This window comes from Lithobates pipiens, unplaced genomic scaffold (assembly GCF_037356315.1).
Source record: "Lithobates pipiens isolate NorthernLeopardFrog02 unplaced genomic scaffold, aLitPip1_a1.2 Scaffold_30, whole genome shotgun sequence".
In the NCBI taxonomy this organism is placed as follows: domain Eukaryota; kingdom Metazoa; phylum Chordata; class Amphibia; order Anura; family Ranidae; genus Lithobates; species Lithobates pipiens.
The window spans coordinates 6,393,069-6,418,513 of NW_027507791.1; the positions used below are offsets into that span (position 1 = coordinate 6,393,069).

General features: G+C 44.2%; 1 protein-coding gene across 1 annotated transcript in view; it reads left to right on the forward strand.

Moving 5' to 3' along the window:
- Positions 1–16,915, forward strand: part of GTF2A1 (general transcription factor IIA subunit 1) — a 40,020-nt gene extending 23,105 nt beyond the window's left edge. Inside the window, exons 7-9 of the mRNA XM_077463573.1 lie at positions 1,704–2,018; positions 3,803–3,892; positions 15,210–16,915. Coding sequence (XP_077319699.1) covers positions 1,704–2,018; positions 3,803–3,892; positions 15,210–15,317 — 513 coding nt within the window. The 3' untranslated portion in view covers positions 15,318–16,915. The remainder of the gene's footprint in view (positions 1–1,703; positions 2,019–3,802; positions 3,893–15,209) is intronic.
- Positions 16,916–25,445: the final 8,530 nt, after the last annotated feature.

A 25,445-nucleotide genomic window follows, 5' to 3' on the forward strand; every position in this document is an offset into this window, starting at 1 on the left:
ATGAGTTATGTTTGTCCCCCTATGACTGACCATGGAGAGCTCTCTGGGTGATGGTGACACCTGTGAAGTGTTCTCGGTCCATTTGATGAAGTGATCCGCAATATAAAAATTCTGAGCTGTGACATAAAAGACACTGAAACAGCGATCAATAAAAACAGAAGTGTAAGGCAGCGGTATGCCAGAGATGGCTGCGGGTGATGTCCTCAAGATGGCTTCTCCCCCCGTACGCGATGTGTCCTACGGGACTTCGTCAGCGTATTTCTCACAAATCTGTGTAAAAGTACTTATGCGCAGCTATGTAGGTGAATAGAGAAAGTAAATCTAATTCTCCTATAATTTCTTATTGAACAGATTTAATCATTAATTGGTGAACTCAAACACTACAAACCAAGAAAGATATTTATCAAGATAGATAAATGGTGTGCTTATTCAAAATCCTTGTCATATAAAGAGAAACCCAATAACCTATGAATATATAGAAGAAATACTCAATGAATTAGTAATCTACCAGACTCATAACTAAAAGATGCCCCTATCCAGTATGCAATATTTAAAAAAAACAACAAACATCAAAAAATGGCCAAAAATAAATAATAAAAAAAACTTTTGTAATGATGCAATAAAAAAATGTGTGCATAATTCATTCACAGGAGATTCGCCCCTGTTATTGAACATACCCAAATCTTAAATTTGTGAATAGGTACCTCCACCAGCCACCATTTCATAAACGCTGCTCACCTTCGCAAATGACCATACAATCTGTTTGTATTGTATGCAAACAGAGCCTTTTTGCATACAATAATTTCTTCAGGTTCTGCGTGGTCCGACCTGATACTATCTAAATCCACTTCTAAATCCACTTCTCTCACTAGCAGTCCCCCTGTTGGGACAATTTGAATCCCCTCCTCACACTTCCCGTTTTGTCTCTGGATATATAAGAAAGAGTTCATAGCGCAATATTATTAAAACTATCTATTTATTATTTTAAGAATAAAATGTATACGCTCAAATTAAAAAAATCTTTCGGGTATCTGAGACACCTGATCCCTGAAGAAGCTGCGTGACAAGTGACGCAACGCGTCAAGTGGCGCCAGTTAGGTCATTTCCGGCATCTCCGATCCCTGGAAGTGTAGTGAGGAGGCGATCAGCTGAGTTGTCGAAAGATGTTGTAAATGTGAGGGTATACCTTTTTATTTTTAAAATAATAAATAGATGGTTTTAACAATATAGCGCTATGAACTCTTTCTTATATCCAGAGACAAATGGGAGGAGGGCATCCAGATTGTCCCAACAGGGGGATTGCTGCTGAGAGAAGTAGGCTGAGAATGTCCCAACAGGGAGACCGCTGGTAAGACGGATCGTATCAGGTGGGACCACACAGGACCTGAAGACCTTGTATGTAACAAGGGGCTGTTTGAGGGTTCTGGTCATTCCGGAAGGTGAGCGGCCATTTCACTTAATGGTGGCTGGTGGAGGTATCTATTCACAAATTTAGGCTTTGGGCACATTCAATAATGGGGGTGAATCTCCTGTGGATGAATTGCCTACACGTTTTTTATTGGATCATCACAAATTGTTTTTTATTATTTGGACTTTTTTTTTATTTAATTTATTTTAAGTGTCAATATTGCATGGATGTGGACATCTGATTCATTGAGTATTTCTGTTGATCATTGTGACATTAACCATCCTGTCCTCTGCAGGTTTTGACGCCCCTTCCAGGTGGACTGCCCCAGCAGACGGGGGTCATCATCCAGCCGCAGCAGATTCTCTTCACTGGGAACAAGACCCAGGTCATCCCAACCACTGTGTCGGCCCCGCAAGCCCCTAGCCAGGGGCAACTTGCTGTAGCCAATCCCCAACAGCCCCAGCAAGGGCAGCAGCAGGCTCCCCTCGTCCTGCAGGTGGATGGGGCAGGGGACACCTCGTCTGAGGAGGATGAAGATGAGGATGAGGACTACGATGATGAAGAGGAGGAGGACAAGGAAAAGGATGGAGAAGATGGACAAGTGGAAGAGGTAAGAACACCAACATCTGATAAGCTTGCCGTTACAAGAAACGGCCAGGCTTTGTCCCATCACACTTAGAAATAGAGAGAGGGTTAAAGAGGTATTAGTATCTAATGGAGGAAAAGCTATAAATATGGGGATTGCTTTACCATATTTGCAGAGGTTGTACAAAATTCTGTACATTGGGATATAATTATATGGAGCTGGACATGTGATGGCATAAATGCCCGCCGGTAATCCCACTAGCTCCTATAGTCACAGTTTGAGTGATATAACCTAAATGTAAGAATTTCAGGCTCATATATACACTCACCGGCCACTATATTAGGTACACCTTGCTAGTATCTGGTTGGCATAGATTCAACAAGGTCTTGGAAACATTCCTCAGACTTTGGATCCATACTGAACATGATAGCATCACACAGTTGCTGGAGATTTGTCGGCTGCTCATCCATGATGGGAATCTCCCGTTCCAACACATCACAAAGGTGCTCTATTGGATGAGATGTGGTGAGTGTGGAGGCCATTGGAGTACAGTGACCTCATTGTCCAGTGGTGAGATGATTAGAGCTTTGTGACATGGTGCATTATCCTGCTGGAAGGAGCCATCAGAAGATGGAGACACTGTAAACATAAAGGGATGGACGTGGTCAGTAACAATACTCAGGTAGGCTGTGGTGTTTAAATGATGCTCAATTGTTACTAAGGGGCCCAAAGTGTGCCAAGAAAATATCTCCTGCACCATTACACCACCACCAGCCTGAACCATTGATACAAGGCTGGAGGGATACATGCTTTCACGCCACAATCTGGCGCTACCATCTGAAGGTCGCAGCTGAAATCGAGACTCATCAGACCAGGCAATGTTTTCCCAATCTTCTATTGTCCAATTTTGTTGAGCAAATTGTAGCCTCAGTTTCCTATTCTTAGCTGACAGGAGTGGCACCCGGTGTGGTCTTCTGCTGCTGTAGCCCATCTGCTTCAAGGTTTGATATGTTGTGTGTTCAGAGAAGGTATTCTGCATACCTTGGTTGTAATGAGTGGTTATTTTAATTACTGTTGCCTTTCTATCATCTGGGACCAGTCTGCCCAGTCTCCTCTGACCTCAACAAGGCATTTTCCTCCACACAACTTCCATTCACTGGATATTTTTCTCTTTTTTTTCCCCACTATTCTCTGTAAACTCGAGAGATGGTTGTGTGTGAAAATCCCAGTAGATCAGCAGTTTTTGAAATGCTCAGACCAGCCTGTCTGGGACCAACAACCGTGGCACCTTCAAAGTCACTTAAATCCCCTTTCTTCCCAAATTCTGATGCTCGGTTTGAACTTCAGCAGATGCATTGAGTTGCTGCCATGTGACTGGCTGATTAGCATTTGAACAAGTGCACCTAATAAAGTGGCCAATGAGTGTATAACAATAATGGTGTGTGACTGCGGAGGGGACATTGAAGTGTAAGCTCTTCTGGTGCAGAGACTGATGTGACTGGCTCAGTGTTCTCTGTGCAGCACTACGGTATATGTCAGCACTATATGAGTGTATAATAACAATACTAGTGTGTAACAGATGGGACATTAGAGTGTAAACTTCTCTGGTATAGAGGCTGATGCCATGTGATTGGCACATTAGCAATTTGTGTTACCAGGCAATTGAACGGGTGTATTTAATAAAGTGTGCTGGTGAGTGTGTGGAAGACATAGTGACCAAGTTTTGTCTGAACTTTTATCTAAGATATATTGCAGTTTGCTTGGCCTTTTTGTTTTTGATGTTTAAATTCTTCCCTGTTCTTCCCCAGGAACCCCTGAACAGCGAAGATGACGTCAGTGATGAGGAGGGTCAGGAGCTGTTTGATACAGAGAATGTCGTTGTGTGCCAATATGACAAGGTGGGTGGAGGAAGTAGGGGGGTTTCTGTAAACTGCAACCGCTGCTCATAGCAAAGCTTGTGTCCTCCCTTTTTAAACAGACAAAATCAGTTGTGGTATAACCGCTTTTCATTGGGTGGAATGGCCTGATCGTGGCAGAGGGGCTGGTCTGATCCATGGCGGGGTGGGCGGCCTGATCCCAGCAAAGATGGAGCACAGGGTGCCAGTTGGGTATCCTCATGCATGTGTTTGCCACTATCCCCTTACTACCTGACAGGGATAGGTTTTTGGAAAACTCGATAGCAATTCTATGAGTAATGTACTGGAGGAAATCAAAACGTGAAGATTAACTACATTTTTGTCACCTGAAAATTATTTACATATTTTATCATTCAGTATTTTGTGTGTGTGTGTGTTATATCTACACACCATATTGTCAAAAGTATTGGGGCACATGAACTTTAATGGCATCCCAGTCTTAGTCTGTAGGGTTCAATATTGAGTTGGCCCACCCTTTGCAGCTATAACAACTTCAACTCTTCTGGGAAGGTCGTCTACAAGGTTTAGGAGTGTGTCTATGGGAATGTTTGACCATTCTTCCAGAAGCACATTTGTAAGGACAGACACTGATGTTGGACAAGAAGGCCTGGCTCACAGTCTCTGCTTTTATTCAGCCCAAAGGTGTTCCATTGGGTTGAGGTCAGGACCCAAACTCGCTCATCCATGCCTTTTATGGACCTTCCTTTGTGCACTGGTGCGCAGTCATGTTGGAACAGGAAGGGGCCATCCTCAAACTGTTCCCACAAAGTTGGGAGCATGAAATTGTCCAAAATGTCTTTAGTATGCTGATGCCTTAGGAGTGCCCTTTACTGGAATTAAGGAGCCAATCCCAACCCTTGAAGAACAACCCCACACCATAATCCCCCCACCAAAGGATTTGGACCAGAGCACAAAGCAAGGTCCATAAAGACATGGATGAGTGAGTTTGGGGTGGAGGATCTTGACTGGCCTGCACAGAGTCCTGACCTCAACCCAATAGAACACCTTTGGCATGAAGTAGAGCGGAGACTGTGAGCCAGGCCTTCTCATCCAACATCAGTGCCTGACCTCACAAATGCGCTTCTGGCAGAATGGTCAAACATCCCATAGACACTCCTAAACATTGTGGACAGCCTTCCCAGAAGAGTTGAAGCTGCAAAGGGTGGGCCAACTCAACATTAAACCCTACGGACTAAGACTAGCTACTGGTGACCCCAACATGACATGGAATTTGCATCCAGGCAGACCATTATTATTATTATTATTATAATACAGGATTTATATAGCGCCAACAGTTTACGCAGCGCTTTACAACATTGGGGTAGACCTTACAATACAATTCAAGACGGGGGGGAATCAGAGGCCCTGCTCGTTAGAGCTTACAATCTAGGAGGGAGGGTCAAGTTATACAAAAGGGTAATAGCTGTGGGGGATGAGCTAATGGAGACAATAGTGACCTTGTTAGATGGAGGCAGGATAGGCTTCTCTGAAGAGGAAAGTTTTCAGGGATCGCCTAAAAGTGTATACATTTGGAGACAGTCTGTCAGATTGGGGTAGTGAGTTCCAGAGGATGGGAGAGGCTCGGGAGAAGTCCTGGAGGCGGATATGGGAGGAGGTGATGAGGGAGCTAGAGAGCAAGGAGGTCTTGGGAGGAACGAAGAGGGCGATTAGGTTGGTATTTTGAGACTAGGCTAATGATGTAGCTGGGGGCAGAGTTGTGGATGGCTTTGTAAGTAAGTGTTAGTATTTTGAATTTAATTTGTTGGGCAAGTGGCAGCCAATGAAGAGATTGGCAGAGAGGGGTAGCAGACACTGTGCGGTTTGTAAGGTGGATGAGTCTGGCAGCAGCATTCATGATGGACTGAAGGGGGGATAGTCTATTTGTGTGTCGTCAGCGTAGAAATGATATTGAAAGCCATGAGTGGCTATCAGCTGACCCAGGGAAGAGGTGTAGATTGAAAATAAGAGGTCCAAGAACAGAACCTTGGGGGACTCCGACAGAAGGGAAGAGGAGTGAAGGAGGTAGAATTGTAAGTGACACTGAAGGTGCGTTGGGATAGATAGGATGAGAGCCACTGAAGAGCACAGTCACGGAGACCGAGGGAGTGAAGCTTTTTGAGGAGGAGGGGTGGTCGACCGTGTCAAAGGCAGCTGCAAAGGTCCAGAAGTAGGAGTACAGAATGGTGTCCGTTGGTTTTTGCAGTTACTAGGTCATTTGTGAGTTTTAAAAGAGCAGTTTCTGTTGAGTGTTGAGGGCGAAATCCAGATTGAAGGGGATCAAGAAGGTTGTTTTTAACCACTTGAGATCCGCGCTATAGTCAATTGACGGCTACAGCGCGGATCTTCTTTTCCGGGACTACGTCTATTGACGTCGCCCCGTGTACGAGCGGCCTGCCTGCCCTGTGATCGGCGAATCCATGAGACTCGCCTGATCACCGATCCGTGCAAGGGGTCGATCCCGACCCCCTTATCACGTGATCAGCTGTCAGCCAATGACAGCTGATCATGTGATATAACGGAGCCGGTAATCGGCTATTCTTCCTCCTCGCGCTGACAGCTCGAGGAGAAAAAAAAAAAGCCGTTCACCGGCGGCCGTGATCGGGACATCAGTCCCGATCATGGCCAGCCCTGCTAGCGACCACCTGCCCCCTGACAGTGCCCACCTGCCCCCTGCAGTGCCCCACTTATTAAAAGTAAGTGCCACCCAGCAGTGCCCACAATCTGCCTCAAAGGTGCTGCACCCCAGTGCCGCCCAGCAGTGCCACCCATCAGAGCCACCTATCAGTGCCCATCAGTCCCATCTATCAGTGCCACCCATCCGTGCCATCTTATCTGTGCCCATCAGTGCCATCTTATCTGTGCCCATCAGTGCCGCCTTATCTGTGCCCATCGGTGCCGCCTTATCTGTGCCTATCGGTGCCACCTTAACTATGCCTATCAGTGCCCACCAGTGCAGCCTATCAGTGCCGCCTAAGCAGCGCACTTCAATGAAGGAGAAAAATGACCCGTTTGCAAAATTTTATAACAAACTATTAAAACATGATTTTTTATTTTTTTTGCATCTTTTTTTGTTTGTTTAGCAAAAAATAAAACTCCGAGCTGTAATTAAATACCACCAAAAGAAAGCTCTATTTGTGGGAAAAAAAATGATAAAAATTTCATTTGGGTACAGTGTTGTATGCCCGCGCAATTGTCATTCAAAGTGCATTAGCGCTGAAAGCTGAAAATTGGTCTGGGCATGAGGGGGGTTTAAGTGCCCAGTAAGCAAGTGGTTAATGAGGTAGTCACTCAGTTGGTTGTAAACCAGGCGTTCAAGGAGTTTAGAGGGAAAATGGAAGCAAGGAGATAGGGCGTAGGTTGTTAGGATTGGTAGGGTCCAAGGACGGCTTTTTAAGTATGGGGGTGACCAGTGCGTGTTTTAGAGCATTGGGGAAAATGCCAGAGGTGAGGGAGAGATTGAAGATGTGGGTTAGAGAGTGTAGGATAGAGTCAGATGGCGACCGTAGTTTGAGAGGGAATAGGATCCAGGGGGCAGGTGGTTAGGTGGGCGTTAGAAAGGAGTTTAGCAGCTTCATCTGTAGTAGCAGTTTTGAATAAGGGGAGCGTTGAGAGTACCTGTTGTAGTGGGGTCTTAACTGGGGGAGATACCTGTAGAGTGGAGATTTCATCACGGATTGTATCAATCTTGTTTTTGAAGTGATTAGCAATCTCCTGGGCAGTGAGTGAGTCAGTGGGTGGAGGCGGCGGAGGACGGAGTAGAGAGTTGAAGGTAGAGAAAAGTTTACGGGGACTGGACAAGAAGGTGTTAATAAGTGTTGTAAAATAGGTCTGCTTAGCAGTGTGGAGGAAAGAGTAGTATTTTTGGAGGGTAGATTTGTATTGGTTGAAGTCTTTGCGAGACTTGGTCTTGTGCCACAGACGCTCAAGAGCGCGACTACGTTTTTGAGAATTCTAGTATCAGCTGTTTGCCAGGGTTGTAGGGGTCGAGGCCTGATTCTGCGTGTAGTGAGGGGAACGAGCTTGTCCAGGGTGGAGGACAGGGATTTATTGTAGATGGAAGTGGCTTGGTTGGGGCAGGACAGGGGAGAGATTTTGTCATAGAGGTGGTCAGCAGCAGAATAGAGGAGAGAATATATATATATATATATATATATATATATATATATATATATATATATATATATATATATATATATATATATATATATATATATATATATATATATATATATATATATATATATGCGGTAGTAAACCCGCAATTTTTTTTTTTTTTTTTTTAAACCTGCAAAGCAAAAGGCATAATGAGCTAGTATGCACCGCATACTAGCTCATTATGAAATACTTACCTTAGAACGAGGCCCCGACATCTGGCCCGATCCACGCCGAGGGAGCTGACATGCTCCCTCGGCGTCTCTTCCGGGTATCGCGGCTCCGGCGCTGTGAGTGGCCGGAGCCGCGATATCGTCACTCCCGCGCATGCGCGCGGGAGATTTCAGTCCGGCCGGACGAGCGCTGCCGGATTTTCACGGCGAGAACCCCCTTGTGCGCATGCGCCGCTGCAGTCAGCGGCGCATACCGAGGGGAATATCTCCTAAACCGTACAGGTTTAGGAGATATTTTTTTTACCTACAGGTAAGCCAGGTATAGGCTTTCCTGTAGGTTAAAGTTAAAAAATTGACCATACAACCACTTTAAGGCCTCTTTCACACTGAGGTCCCGTTCAGGCCCACCTGTCAGTTTTTCAGGCGGACCTGAACGGGTGCTCCATAGAGCTCTATGGAGCGTCGGATGTCAGCGGTGACATGTCCGCTGACATCCGACCCGCTCCGATCCGAAAAAGTGTAACGGAGGAAAAAGCTATTTTTCCATCCGTCATCGGATCGGGTGACGACGGGCACTGCGGTCCGTCGTCATCCGATCTCCCATAGGGGAGAGCGGCGCTGTGACAGGTCCGTCCCTGCGCAGTGTGCAGAGACGGAGCTGTCATCTCCCTGCTCAGCGGGGATCGGCGGAGTGATCCCCGCTGAGCAAACGGATATCAGAACTGATCCGCCCCGTGTGAAAGGACCCTAAGGCTTGGATGCAGAAGGCGATTCCATGTCATGCTGGTGTCGCCGGTAGTTATAACATTTCACCAGCAGATGGCAGAAGAGTTCTTATTTGAAACGGCATTCTAAACTAGAGAATGAGAAGCTGGAAATCTTCTATTGTGATCTGCAGCTGGAGGTTAGCGAATTGATCCGACTTGGATCAGCTAATTCACTGATGGCTACTCGCCATCTTCACCCAGCAGAGAAGGTAAACCCATCATCACATTAAACTTTGTGAAATAGTGTATACCATTTAGTTACATTTGACCTGCCCATCATGTGACCTTCATTGTCTCTTAATGTGTGTTGTAGTCTCTATTGGAAGCCTGTGTGGCCGTCTGACAATGCCAGGAGCACAATTAGGAGACAGAGAGAGAGTTGTGACCCTAGAACAGGAAGTGCCTGAACGAGGACCTTCATGGCAGGATCACCAGGGATTATTTTAAAGTTGCAGATTTATAAATATTTTAAAATTTACTTTTGAAATTACATTAACATGTTAAAGCTTCTATGAGTTGTTACTGATTTGGCTTTCATCTACATCCTATGTTTCAAATTTCCTGCCTTAGAAATTAGAGTAAAGTAAAAAGTTTTAACTGCTTGCCGACCGCCTCTTGCCGATAAACGTTTGCAGAAGGGCTCGTACATGCAAACTAACGTACCTGCATGTGGCCCTTTAAAGCGGAGGTCCACCCTAAAATGGACCTTCCGCTCATCGGAATCCTCCCCCCCTCCGGCGCCACAATTGGCACCTTTCAGGGGGGAGGGGGGTGGGGGGTGCAGTTACCTGGATAATCCAGGTAACTGCACCCACTTCCGGGATAGCTCTCTGCGGAAAGGGGCGTAGATTACGCCCCTTTCCGCAAGTGCCCGCCCCCTTCCGCAAGTGCCCCGCTGCCTGCTGGGAAACACACAGATCCCAGAGGCAGCGGGGACCGAAAGGCTCAATTTCCTGATTCCCATACCCAAGATGGCGGCGGCAGCACCTTACAGACGATCTAGAGATCGGCTTCGGGTGCCGACATCGCGGGCGCGCTGGACAGGTAAGTGTCACTATTTTAAAAATCAGTAGCTGCAGTATTTGTAGCTGCTGGCTTTAAAAAAAAAAAAAAAAAAAAAACGCGGAGTCCCGGCGGACTCCCGATTTAAGAGGCGGGCGCACGCCCGCCCACAGCAAGCTCCGTGAGCCGGGTTACAGGATACCCGCGAACGCCTCATGAAGAGGAAGAACGGGGGGGGGGTGCTTGTTTACATTAGCATGCCTAGTTCTGCCTAGTGACTGTCACTGATCTCTGCTCCCTGTGATCGGGAGCAGAGATCAGTGACGGGTCACACGTAGCCACTCCCCCCACAGTTAGAAACCCCAGGCCACACTTAACCCATACACTTCCCCCTAGTGGTTAACCCCTTCACTGCCAGTGACATTTACACAAGAATCAGTGCATTTATATAGCACTGATTGCTGTATAAATGACAATGGTCCCAAAATGTCCGATGTGCCCGCCATAATGCCGCAGTCACCATTACTAGTAAAAAATAAATTGAATGAATAAAAATGCCATAAAACTGTCCCCTATTTTGTAAACACTATAACTTTTGCCCAAACCAATCAAATGCTTATTGCGATTTTTATTTTACCAAAGATATGTAGAAGAATACGTATCAGCATCAACCGAGGAAAAAAAATTTTTTTTATATATTTTTGGGGGATATTTATTATAGCAAAATGTAAAAAAAAGAATGCTTTTTTTTTTTTTTTTTTTTAAATTGTCGCTCCCTTTTCTTTTGTATTTGTTTATAGCACAAAAAATAAAAAACGCAGAGGTGATCACATACCACCAAAAGAAAGCTCTATTTGTGGGAATTTTGTTTGGGAGCCACGTCGCACGACCGTGCAATTGTCAGTTAAAGCGGCGCAGTGCCAAATCGCAAAAAGTGCTCTGGTCAGGAAGGGGGTAAAATCTTCCGGGGCTGAAGTAGTTAATTGGGCTGCCCACATTGCAAATAAAAATATTTGTACCCATTCCTACTGCGGTGTGCTGACCTTCTACTATAGAGGCCTTGTCCCCCCTCCACCTTTTTGCTTTCTTTCTTTTTTTTTTTTCCTCCCTCCCTCCGGTAGAGTGATGTAGAGTCTTTTGTGCCTCTTCCGGGAACAGTCAGCTATGACCGTCTTGTGATCACAAGTTGCTTGTGTCAGTGATGCGGTCCAGAGAGCAATGACATGTTCAGGGCTGTAACCCCCGAGCAACCAGTTAGACTTCAGTTAAATCTGACCTCCCAGCCTTCCCTTCAGTCTTGCACAGTTGTACAGGTCCTCCAAGACTGAAATTGCTTACTCTGATTTCACTGCACACTGTCAGCTTCTCAGAATATGCATTAAAATCTGCAGCAAGACAGAACCCACCTCCATTTTTTGGGCTGGAGGATGTCCAGTAACATCAAGCAAGACAGTCCTTGGCCAGCCCCTTTTTATTCATTGGAGTTAATTTCTTTCAATCATGGACACTCAGCATCACATGTGGATGTTACCTATGCAAATATAGCCTGCCTAGAAACACCCACTCCGTCAGACTGACCCCCGCATATCAAGGCATCTTCATATTTACATAACTCCTCCCAAGAGCCAATCTACTGCTTGTATTAGGACTGAGGCCGGGTGCTGTGGTGTTTTATAGGAAGCTACAAGTATTCATGCCTCTTGATATATTCCACATTTTGTCATGTTGCAACCAAAAACATTAATGTACTTAATTGGGATTTTATGTGATAGACCAACACAAAGTGGCACAATTGTCAAGTGGAAGGAAAATTATAAATGGTTTTCATTTTTTTTTTTTTTTTCTTTTTTTTTTTTTACAAATATGTGAAAAGTGTGGTGTATATTTGTATGGCGCCCCCCTGAGTCAATACTTTGTAGAACCGCCTTTCATTACAATTACAGCTGTAAGTCTTTTTGGGGATGTCTCCACCAGCTTTGCACATCTAGAGTGAAACTTTTGCCCGTTTTTCTTTGCAAAATAGCTCAAGCTCCGTCAGATTGGATGGAGAGCGTCTGTGAACAGCAATTTTCTAGTCTTGTCACAGATTCTCAATTGAATTTAGGTCTGGACTTTGACTGGGCCATTCTAACACATGAATATGCTTTGATCTAAAACATTCCATTGTATCTCTGGCTGTATGTTTAAGGTCGTTGTCCTTCTGGAAGGTGAACCTCCACCCCAGTCTCAAGACTTTTTCAGACTCTAACAGGTTTTCTTCTAAGATTGCCCTGTATTTATCTCCATCCATCTTCCCATCAACTCTGACCAGCTTCCCTGTCCCTGCTGAAGAAAAACATCCCCACAACATGCCACCACCATGTTTCACAGTGGGGATGGTGTGTCCAGAGTGATGTGCAGTGTTAGTTTTCCACCACACATAGCATTTTGCTTTAAGCCAAAAATTTCAATTTTGGTCTCATCTGACCAGAGCACCTTCTTCCACATGTTTGCTGTGTCCCCCACATGGCTTCTCACAGACTTCAAATGGGACTTCTAATGGCTTTCTTGCCACTCTTCCTTAAAGGTCAGATTTGTGGATTGCAGGACTAATAGTTGTCCTGTGGACAGATTCTCCCACCTGAGCTGTGGATCTCTGCAGCTCCTCCAGAGTTACCATGGATCTCTTGGCTGCTTCTCTGATGAATGCTCTCCTTGCCCGGCCTGTCAGTTTAGGTGGATGGCCATGTCTTGGTAGGTTTGCATTTATGCCATACTCTTTCCATTTTCGGATGATGGATTGAACAGAGCTCCGTGAGATGTTCAAAGTTTGGTATTTTTTTTTTATTTTATTTTTTTTAAACCTAACCCTGCTTTAACCTTCTCCACAACCTTATCCCTGGCCTGTCTGTTGTGTTCCTTGGCCTTCAAGCTGCTGTTTGTTCACTAAGGTTCTCGAACAAACCTCTGAGTGCTTCACAGAACATCTGTATTTATACTGAGATTAAATTACACAAAGGTGGACTCTATTTACTAATTAGGTGACTGCTGAAGGCAGTTGGTTCCACTAGATTTTAGTTAGGGGTATCAGAGTAAAGGGGGCTCACTTGACTCAAAGGCGCCACACGTTTCACATATTTATTTGTAAAAAATGTTGAAAACAATAATTTTCCTTCCACTTCACAATTATGTGCCAGTTTGTACAAAAATTTGGGAAAAAAATACTGCGCTAAAGAAATCTCTCAACAATCAGTCTAAATATCTAAAGGCTGCGATTGATACGATGTGATACACACCTATAAAGCATATAAGTCAGGAATTTCAACCGCGCTCACAATTACAAAAATCTAAAAAAAAATATCTAAAACTTATAACAGAATAATATGTATACACTATAACTAGTCAAAAATTATAATACAAAAACCCAACTAAGTGAATAATAAAAATATACTCTATAACTCATACAATAATCAAGTGTACAAAAAAATATATAAAGTGCTCAAAAATTATATACAAGCAACAGTTCCTCATAAAGACATAGTAATGAGCATACAGTGGTAAAGTGCACAGAATTTTTGTGAACAATCAGAAATATTATGAATAGAGTGCTCAAAAATTATATATAAGAAAACAGTTCTTCATCAAGATGTAATCATGGGCATAACAGTCCAATAATCATAAGTGTTTCTTCTCAAGAAATCCTATGCGGGTGCAAGAGAGAATTTCCTTCACCAACACCGTGCTGATGAATGGTAAAAATGCGCGCTTACCAAATCCCAGAATCAGAAAGGCATTTGATATCAGAAATCTTAGGGGTCATCACACAGGGACATCACCTCATTTTCACGTGGTTGGACCATTCATAAAAGGCAAGCAAAGATTCCCATAGCGTAAAACCGTAAACCAAAATCTTTTATTCCATAATAAAAAACATACTCGCAAACATAGGTCAAATCAGCGTTAAGAAAAGCCGGCCGGCAAAGCGAACGCCTAAATGTCACGCGATTTGCGTCAAGCACATCAAGACCACCCTACGTACGTTTCGCCATATGTGGCATCGTCTGGGGCATGGGCGACGCGCTGACGCATCACGTTTTATATACACAAACTAGAACCAAGCCTTGTTCTGAGCTGAGGGGAGGAAACCGGAAATGATGGAAAACAGGAAGTACATCACACCAACATGGCCGCCACGTGACACCACAGGCTCCATATTGGGTGAGGGCAAAAATTAACTAATACAAAAATTTTTTTTTTATAAACTTGATGACCCCTAAGATTTCTGATATCAAATGCCTTTCTGATTCTGGGATTTGGTAAGCGCGCATTTTTACCATTTATCAGCACGGTGTTGAAGGTAATTCTCTCTCTTGTACCCGCATAGGATTTCTTGAGAAGAAACACTTATGATTATTGGACTGTTATGCCCACGATTACATCTTGATGAAGAACTGTTTTCTTATATATAATTTTTGAGCACTCTATTCATAATATTTCTGATTGTTCACAAAAATTCTGTGCACTTTACCACTGTATGCTCATTACTATGTCTTTATGAGGAACTGTTGCTTGTATATAATTTTTGATATATATATATATATATATATATATATATATATATATATATATATATATATATATATATATATATATATATATATATATATATATTTTTTTTTTTTTTTTTGTTCACTTGATTATTGTATGAGTTATAGAGTATATTTTTATTATTCACTTAGTTGGGTTTTTGTATTATAATTTTTGACTAGTTATAGTGTATACATATTATTCTGTTATAAGTTTTAGATATATATATATATTTTTTTAGATTTTTGTAATTATGAGCGCGGTTGAAATTCCTGACTTATGTGCCAGTTTGTGTTGGTCTATCACATAAAATCCCAGTAAAATACAATTACGTTTTTGGATGTAACATGCGAAAAGGTGGAAAATTTCAAGGGGTGTGAATACTTTTTCAAGGCACAGCATCCTGCAGGTCCACCCACCAGCCATCCATGATCTGCCTGCATTGGGAGGCTCAGTGATGACATCACTGGATCTAAAATATGGTACATCATGAAATCCGGTTTTATTATTTAAATATTTAATTAGCATGTTGATGAGTGAGGAACCAAGGAAGGCAAAATGTAAGCAAACTTCAGCTTTAACTCAAACCTGTGAAATGCTTTTTCTGATTTTTATTCTGTTTTTTTGTTTTTTCCCCAGATCCACCGGAGTAAAAACAAGTGGAAGTTTCACCTCAAGGATGGGATTATGAACCTGAACGGTCGTGATTTTGTCTTCTCTAAAGCCATCGGTGACGCAGAGTGGTGAAAACCTCCCCCCCCACCCCACAGCCATCCCAATGAAGGGTGTTTGGAGTAAGGGGACGAAACTGAAAACTGGTTAAACTAAAACCAATCCTGACAGCGTGGGAAACGCCCCTTTCCCTGGTACCAATGACAAGAAACTCAAGTGGCATGTCCCTGTGGGATTGGTGGACGGGCTGCACTGCAGGAAGAGACTGTGCGGGATCGCTGCCCACCACCCCTACATATACATTACAGTCCCCGCCCCTTCCTCAGGCTTCACAAATATGGCTCCGGAGCATTTTCCGCGAAGATTCTTTTACTGTTCTCTTTGCCTGATCCTCTCTGTCCTGTATATTTCGACTGATCTGATCTCATGATTTTATCTCCCACCCCTAACCCCGCCCCAAAGACATATACAAGTGCTTTTATTGGAAGTATTCTTCTCTCCTCAGCCAGTCACTGGTGTCCCAATGTATTGTACAGGCCTCTCTCATCTCCCAGCAGTTCACTTGTATCTTCCTGTCTCCCAAAGCCGATATGTTTTTCTCCCAAGGTGTCCCACCCCCTCCGGTTTTGACCCCCTGACATCTGTGTGTAGTTTCCGGGGCTTGGCTGATCTCTTTTTTCCTTCCAGAGGATGTAGCAGTCCCCTGGGGAAGGTCATCTGGGTTGCACTGTGAGGGAAGGGACTAGACTGCTGTGACTTCCTTTGGGAACCTTTCATACCCAACCCAACCGCCCCCCCCCCCCGAGCCATTCCTGGTTAGCGGAAGTTGCAGCAGGGCTCGCAGAGCAGTGGTTGCCTTATGCAGTGCTTTACTGCCCTGTACATGACACATCACCAGAGGGGAGGCTAGCGGAGATGTATGCGGGGGGGGGAGACATACATTTTATTGCCTTGTGACTAGTGCCTATGCTAAAGAGATGGAAGCTACGGTTGACCAAAGCCCGGCTTGCATAGTAGAAGCGGAGCCCCATTTTTGGCTGCTTGGGGGGGGGGGGGAGAATTGTTGTCTCAGAGCTGCCCCCTAATGGCCAGTGCTCACCTTACCTTCTGGTTTTTATATGGACTTTCAGAACTTTAAGGCCGGGCATGGCTGGTGGTTTGGGGGTAGCGCTCGGCGCATCAGGTTCCGCCAGCACAAGACACCCTAATGTTCCTGTTCTCGCACGGTTTTTGGAGGCCCTCTTCAAATACCTATCTTCTGCTTTCCAAAAAAAAATAAAAAATGCAATCGACGGGGAGCTGAGAAGACGCAGGTTAAGGTTTGTTAAATGTGAATTTCTTTGTACGTTGGCCCGCTCCTGTGTGACATGGGGGTTCTTAGATTGGATTTTTATAGGGGACTGATAGGGGATTTTTTTTTTTTTTTAATTTACTAATGTCAACTGCTGTTGTACATACAGTTCTGTGGAATGGGGGGGGGGGGGGGGGGCAAAGCTATTTATTATGTCTGTAAAATTCTGTACAATGGCAGACGGAGGTTGCTTTTTTTTTTTTTTTTTGTCTTATGTTTTTAAATGCCACGCTTTAGACTCCGATTAGACAACTTTTTTGATCTTTTATGTTTTAATATTTTACCTTTGCAAAAACCTTTAATTAAAGTTATTTTAAAAATGTGGTTGTGTCTGTTGTGATGAACGGCTTCATGAAGAAATGTAGAGAGCAGAGTGAGACCTAAAAACGGTGCTGCTGCCGTGGAGTGACTAGCACCCTTTAGCATCAATGACCATTTGTAATCTGTTTTGAATGAGGCACTTGATTTAATTTCTGTGTTGAATCTGCCCATTTTTCAGGAATATACCTGTTTTTTTGAAAATGTTAACGGTTTTGTTCCGCTTTATGATTTACTTCTGCTCAGGGGCTCTGGGCTTCAGCAGAATGGTAGCCTCCAGCAAGAAGAAACAGGAGCAATGCAGGAGGCATTTTACAGCGCACATTCCTTTTGGCAGCATAATTATTAATATGGAATGGGCTCATTAATATGGCATTATGTAAATATGGAATGCCTTGCTAAAGAACGTTCTTTTTTATCAAGTTGTTCTGGGTAATGTTTCACTTTAAAAAGTGGAATTAAACGCATCAATTTAACATGTTCCATTCCTGGCATGTGACAGAAATGCTAGTTGTCACATTTGCTTGTGCTCTCAACCACTTGTCTAACCATCAAATGGATGTATGTTTTATAACTGATCACATGTGCAGAATCAGATTCCAAGATGGCTTCCTTGGTTGAAAACGATAGGAGGTTTTTTTCTACTTTTAAGGTGTAGAAGTCTACTTCTTTAGACTTGGAAGGTGCCTTTTAGTTCATGTGGCTCCAAGGAATTTCACCAAGTTTTTTTTTTTTTTTTTCTGTAAAGGTCTCTCTTCATCAGCTGGGCATGGGACCAGTGTTTGGCCATTAGTACCATCAGGGATCGGGTCTCTGCATTGGCTAACCTATTCCACCACTGGTGTCCCATCCTCTGAGACCACAGTTCAGGGTTGTACATGTGGTTCACCCTTATATCCTTTCTGCCTCCTTGAGATTTGAACATGGTCCTGTAAACCCTTTAAAGGCTTCTTTTCCAGCAGATCAGATACATTGCTCTAACTTCCTTGCCCAACAAGGTTTTTCTTCATTAAGTTGGCCAAGGTGTTTTTTTTTTTTTTTTTTTTTTTTTAACTAATGGCATTGTCTTGCAAAGAACTTTTATTTTATTTTGGTTCTGCACAGGGACAAGGTTCCTTTAAAACCACCTTTCTGCAGGCATTCACCGCAATGAAGCTATTGTTGTAACATTTTTGTGTGGAGCTCCAGCTCGCCAGAAGTAGAATTTCCATGATTTTCTTAGGTTATGTCTGTTTTGAGCTGTGGCTTCTTTCAAAAAATTGATTCCATGTAGGGAATTCCAGGTTCTTGTGCTGCCCATTCCACTTGGGCCAAACAAACCATTGTTCAAGCCTATGATCCAAAGTATAGGGATCCTCTGTTTTTATGTGAAAGCTCGCCTCACTAGGGCACTGTTTCCAGGTCTTAAAGTGGAGCTCCAGTCCCACCCCCCCCCCCTCAATTAAGTCAGCTGACTTTTACCAAAAGTAAGACAATCGCACGTCCAGGGATCCCGCGATGTTCACGATCCAGCCGCTTCTTTAGTTGACTTCCGGGCCAGGCACCGGCATCTTGGGTAAGGAAAACCAGCATGCTGCGCTTTGTGAATGGTCCCATAGTCTTCTGGGTCCTGTGATGTCTTCCAGAAAGCTGTGGAGAAAGAAGGTGGGGGGGTGGAAAATGTCCCCTCAGCCACAGTTTGTCAAAAACCAGGTACCTACTCCCCTGGCAGTGCAGGGTTGAGGATGCAAACAAGCAGGACCTCCCCTTTTGGGTGAAGTTCTGCTTTAAGGTTACCACCTTGTCCTCTCCTTACACATTTCCTGTAGTTTGACCAGATGGATGTTTCAGCCTTTGCCAGTTTCTGATTCAAAGTGCTGTAGGCAGCCCTGGTTACCACAGCTCCTTGTTTTTCCCTCTTGGGCCTGTTAGCCATTGTCACCTGCCCTTTTGTTGGACTGCTTTTGGATGTCCCCGTTGTCTTAAAATTCCTTTAATGAATGATGGGGAAAAAATAGATTTTTGAACTCAACCATAAGGTCCCTTTTCTCATAATCCACTGAGGGGCACATGTCCCACTCCTCTGTGCTTACAATGAGGGAAAAAAAGTATCCGATCCCCTGATTTTGTATACTTGCCAAAGTAATGATCAGTCTATACTTTTAATGGTAGGTTTATTTTAACAGTGAGAGACAGAATAACAACAAAAATATCCAGAAAAATGCATTTCAAAAAAGTTATAAATTGATTTACAATTTAATGAGTGAAATAAGTATTTGACTCCTTCACAAAACATGACTTCGTCCTTGGTGGCAAAACGCTTGTTGGCAATCGGAGGTCAGACGTTTCTTGTTGCTGGCCACCAGGTTTGCACACATCTCAGGAGGGATTTTGTCCCACTCCTTGCAGATCCTGTCTAAGTCATTAAGGTTTTGAGGCTGATCTTGGGTAACTCAAACCTTCAGCTCCCTCCACATATTTTCTATGGGATAAGGTCTGGAGACTGGCTAGGCCACTCCAGGACCTTAATGTGCTTCTTCTTGAGGCACTCCTTAGTTGTCTTAGCTGTGTGTTTTGGGTCATTGTCATGCTGGAATACCCATCCACGACCCATTTTCAATGTCCTGGCTGAGGGAAGTAGGTTCTTGCCCAATATTTGATGGTACATGGCTCTGTCCATCTTCCCTTTGATGAGGTAAAGTTTACCTGTCTCCTTAGCAGAAAAACACCCTCAAAGCATAATGTGTACATCTCCATGTTTGACGGTGAGGATGGTATTCTTGGGGTCATAGACGGTGTTCCTCCTACAAACACGGGGAGTTGAGTGAGTTGATGCCAAAGAGCTCAATTTTTTTGGTCTCATCTGAACACAACTTTTTCAGCCAGTTCTACTTTTGAATCACTCAGATGTTGGCAAACTTCAGAGGGGCCTGTACATGTGCTTTCTTGAGCAGGGGGACCTTGCAAGTTCTGCGGGATTTCAGCCTTTTCCGGTGTAGTGTTACCAATTGTTTACTTGGTGAGTATGGTCCCAGCTGCCTTGAGATCATTGACAAGATTCTCCCATGTAGTTCTGGGCTGATGGCTCATCATTCTCATGATCATTGAAATTCCACAAGGTGATATCCAGCCCCAGACAGAGGGAAATTGACTGTCATTTTGTGTTTTTCTTCCATTTGTAACTAATCGCAGCAACTGTTGTCACCCTCTCACCAAGCTGCTTGGCAATGGTCTTGTAGCCCATTCCAGCATGGTGTAGGTCTGCAGTCTTGTCCTCGACATCATTGGACAACTCTTTGGTCTTGGCCGTGGTGGAGAGATTGGAATCTGATTCTGTGGACAAAATGTAAACGAGGGTACTAGGGTGCACAACCCCAACTACTGTCCCTAATAAATACCTAACACTCAAAAATAGTAAGGGAAGCTGCCAATATATAGTGATCTCTACACCATCAAAAAAATTGTGAAAAAAGTATGTGGTGCTACCTATCCCAAAAATAACATTTACAATAAAATACAGAATCATTGCTAAAATTAAATAAATAAATGTGCAAAAACTGCATATAGTGCAATAATCAACACCCTTAAGTGCAATCTGCAAATAAAGTACAAGATGTATACAATAAGTCCATATATCACAGCAATAAAGTGGTCTTAATGAGAGCAATGCAGTTCAGAATATAAAATCCCAAAAAGTTCAAAAACGTCCATGCAGTGAAAATTAGGTGTAGAAAGCTCCAAACTGTGACAATCCACCGATAATTGACACTTCAGGGCTCAACTTGTGCACCCCTCGTTTCCCCCCAGCCTCTCACCTCTATGTAAGGCCACTAGGGGCCATATGACGCTGTATAAACACTGGCTGCAATCCCAATCCTCCTTTCCTCCTCGTATATCCAGCCCGTCAGAAATACAAGTATCATCAGTGATATAAGCACATATAAGATAAGAGGGGGAGTTCCAATGTGCAGTAGTATTAAAACAAGACTTTAATAGAAATAATCCACACTTGCATTCAAGCTGTAACAATCTCGAGTGAACAAACAAAACTTCCAGTCTCGGCCGCAACCGGAAGTGACGACAGTAACACCTGGCTTTTGTCACATACACGTGACTTTATAAAGTTTAAAATTTGTCCATCAGAGTGCCCCTTAACATAAAAGGTGCCCATCAGCATGACCTTTAACAAAATATTCCCAGCATATGGTTAATATGTGGCCCACATACCTTGAATGCAGGAGGGCACAACTAAAATACCAAAGGGGCGCACGCACGCAGCGTCACTGGGTTCTGGGGAAACCTGCGGTCCCAACAAACTAGTGATGGCTGTTTTAGGACACTTCACTGTTTCCCCCCCCCCCCCAATAAATTGTACCGCCCTCCCTCCCCCGTACCGGCTCTGCCCCCAACATTATACTGTGCCCCACCATGTGTCCCTCCAATTAAAACACATTTTTGTTTGTATTTGTAGCAGGTGTCTTGCATCTTGCTAGGGCTGCCACAGAGTTGACACAAGCTTCCCTGAGAGGCAGAGCGTCCTTGTCGGGTTCTCCCCCTCCCTCACTGACTGACTGTCAGGGCTGGTCTCAGCCCTTCCTTCTAAGAGCTGGCCGCTCAGCTGTGGGCTAATTCCCAGCTCCTATCTCTACATAGTTACTCAGCTGTTTATGATATCCTGCTCACCAGTCCTGCCTACTTAAGCCGTCCAGCCCAGAGGATCTCTGCCTTCGTCTTGGTCAACATCGCAGAGACACTCTCCTGCATTCCTGTTAAAAGACCTGCTTGGCTGACATCTCTTCTGGCTCCAGATCCTGCTTGCTGTTTTACTACGCTCATCTCCGGCTCCCTGATGTTTGGCTTGTCTGACTATCCGTTCTGGCTATGTTTTGACTACGTTTTGTTCTATTTTACTTTTTATTAAACAAGTTTTATTTAACTGTACTTCTGTCTCAGTCTGCTTTCATGGTTTCTGACATGACATTGTGCCAATGCTTAACCACTTGAGATCCGCGCTATAGTCAATTGACGGCTACAGCGCGGATCTCTTTTTCCGGGACTACGTCTATTGATGTAGTCCCGTGTACGAGCGGCCTGCGCGCCCCGCTCTGTGATCGGCGAGTCCATGAGACTCGCCTGATCACCGATCCGTGCAAGGGGTCGATCCCGACCCCTTATCACGTGATCAGCTGTCAGCCAATGACAGCTGATCATGTGATATAACGGAGCCGGTAATCGGCTATTATTCAGGAGAAAAAAAAAAAGCCGATCACCGGTGGCCGTGATCGGGACATCAGTCCCGATCACGGCCAGCCCTGCTAGCGACCACCTGCCCCCTGCCAGTGCCCACCTGCCCCCTGCAGTGCCCCACTTATTAAAAGTAAGTGCCCCCGTCAGTGCCACCCAGCAGTGCCCATAGTGCCACCCAACAGTGACCACAGTGCCACCCAGCAGTGCCCACAATCTGCCTCAAAGGTGCTGCACCCCAGTGCCGCCTATCAGTGCCCATCAGTCCCATCTATCAGTGGTACCTATCAGTGCCCATCCGTGCCACCCATCCGTGCCATCTTATCTGTACCCATCTTTGCCCATTAGTGCCGCCTTAACTATGCCTATCAGTGCCCACCAATGCAGCCCATCAGTGCCGCCTAATCAGCGCACTTCAATGAAGGAGAAAAATGACCCGTTTGCAAAATTTTATAACAAACTATTAAAACATGATTTTTATTTATTTTTTTGCATCTTTTTTTGTTTGTTTAGCAAAAAATAAAACTCCGAGCTGTAATTAAATACCACCAAAAGAAAGCTCTATTTGCGGGAAAAAAATGATAAAAATTTCATTTGGGTACAGTGTTGTATGCCCGCGCAATTGTCATTCAAAGTGCATCAGCGCTGAAAGCTGAAAATTGGTCTGGGACTGAGGGGGGTTTAAGTGCCCAGTAAGCAAGTGGTTAATGTGAGCGGTGCTCTCAGCCACGGCCGCCCAATCTGCTCCCTCATCCTTCATCCTCATTGGCAGAGAGAAGAGCGAGTTGCAGGAAGGACTCCACCAAGCCTCCCATTATCTCAGTGACAGTGAAGAAAACGGACTTTCTCCCATCCACAGGACAGGAGAATCGGTGTGTAAATTCTGAGACTGGTGACTGCAGCTGAGTCGAGTGTCTGTGACACTCTTACACAGCCCAGCGAACACACCCACCTCCCTCACAGACAGGAAAGCAGAGAGGAATGCGTCTCCTCTTCCTCCTCCCGCCCCTGTTCCTTCTGTATCTGCCTGTCCCACCTACATTATCCCGGCATGCAGCTGTATCTGAAGAGAGGGGATTTGTGGGCGGGAAATATGAAACTGAGCAGCTGGCAGATTCCTCTGTGTCAATGATGCCTGCTTAGAGCCTCAACCCGCGGGTGAGTGCACACTGCAGTACACCGTGATCACTGAACTGTCCCTATCTTGCTCCCTTCTCTCCCTCCCACCTCCTGTTCTTCCAAGACCTTTTACAATTTTTCAGTTCCAGTTAGGCTTGTAATAGACGGTGCAAATTTCTTTCCTGCAAACACTGATTGCAGGAAAGAAACTTGCATGATTCCCCATCAACACAGAAAGTGGTGATAGGAGAATCCCTCCTGCCCAGCAATTGTATTCTCCTGACAGTGATTATCAGTAGCAGCTATAGCAACAGCTAACAATAAATATGAGTATCCGGCAGGCTGGTTGTACGCAATTTGATTGATCAACCTGGTACATTCAGCCTGCTCATTAATGGTTCAAATCTCAGCCAGTTCCTGCTCAACCAGCCAAGATTTAAACTGTCTTAGTCTTAGCACTTAGGCAGCCCATACATTGATCACTTTTTTCATTCAACTATTAGGCTGAATGAAAAAAAAAAAAGATCCAATTCCTCCATCTACACATTCCAGGTGGATGGGGGAATCCTCCCACTGTGGACCAGTGGCTGAACTATCAAGGTTGCTGTCCTGTCCCGGCTATTGACAGTGCTGGTCTCTGTCTCCATGGCAGCAATGCATTAGGACTCAGTGCTGGTTACTTTATAGGGCTGATGCGTGCATGCACAGGAGGGTCAGCAGAATTGGTTGTTAGAGATGGCCTCGGATGTGTTCAAACTCCCACGCGCCCATTTCTGCCGGGAAGCCGACACTGCACACCGCTAATCACAGGCAGTGAGACATCTCAGAATCCGCAGCTGCACAGATCAAGAAATGTTTCACTTCCCGTGATTAGCAGTGTGCAGTGTCGGCTTCCTGGCGGGATTGGGCATGTGGCATTTCAAACACACCGGAGCCCATTTCTAATCATTGTAGACAGTTGAGCTCCCTGCATGTTGCTTAGCAGCAGTGGGGCCTTCTCTGACAGGCTGATCAAATCTAATATTAAATATGATAGTGGTTTTATTGATCAAAACTCACACCTTACATTCATGGAGCCCACATGGCTGCTGAACATACGGTTGATTTTTATATATATATATATATATATATATATATATATATATATAAATTTGTGCTCAAAACTTTACATACCCTGGCGGAATTTATTATTTATTGGGCATTTTTCAGAGAATATGAATAACACAAAAACTTTTCTTCCACTCATGGAGAGTGTTTGGCTGAAGCCATTTATTGTCAATCAACTGTGTTTAGTCTTTATAAATCATAATGGCAACAGAAACTACCCAAATGACCCTGATAAAAAGTTTACATACCCTGGTGATTTTGGCCTGATGACATGCACACAAGTTGACACAAAGGGGTTTGAATGGCTATCAAAGGTAACCATCCTCATCTGTGATCTGTTTGCTTGTAATTAGTGAGTGTGTATAAAAGGGCAATGAGTTTCTGGACTCCTGACAGACCCTTGCATCTTTCATCCTGTGCTGAACTGATGTTTCTGGATTTTGAGTCATGGGGAAAGCAAAAGAATTGTCAAAGGATCTGTGGGAAAAGGAAGTTGAACTGTATAAAACAAGAAAGGGATATAAAAAGATATCCAAGGAATTGAGAATGCCAATTAGCAGTGTTCAAACTCTAATCAAGAAATTGAAAATTCTGTTGAAACCAAACCACGGTCAGGTAGACCAACTAAAATTTTAGCCACAGCTGAAAAACCCACAAATACGTTGAAATACGTCTGAAAACGTGGTGTGGCTATTTCAAGATATACAATAAGGAGGCACTTGACGAAAGATGGACTGCATGGTTGAGTCGCCAGAAGAAAGCCATTACTACACAAATGCCACAAAGTATCCCACTTACAATACGCCAACTGGCACAGAGACAAGCCTCAAACCTTCTGACACAAAGTCATTTGGAGTGATGAGACCAAAATTTAGCTTTTTGGCCACAACCATAAACGCTACATTTGGAGAGGAATCAACAAGGCCTATGATGAAAGGTTCACCATTCCTACTGTGGAACGCTGATGTTTTGGAGATGTGTGCTATAAAGGCACAGGAAATTTGGTCAACATTGATGGCAAGATGAATGAAGTATGTTATCAAAAAATACTGGAGGAGCATTTGTATTCATCAGCCAGGAAGCTG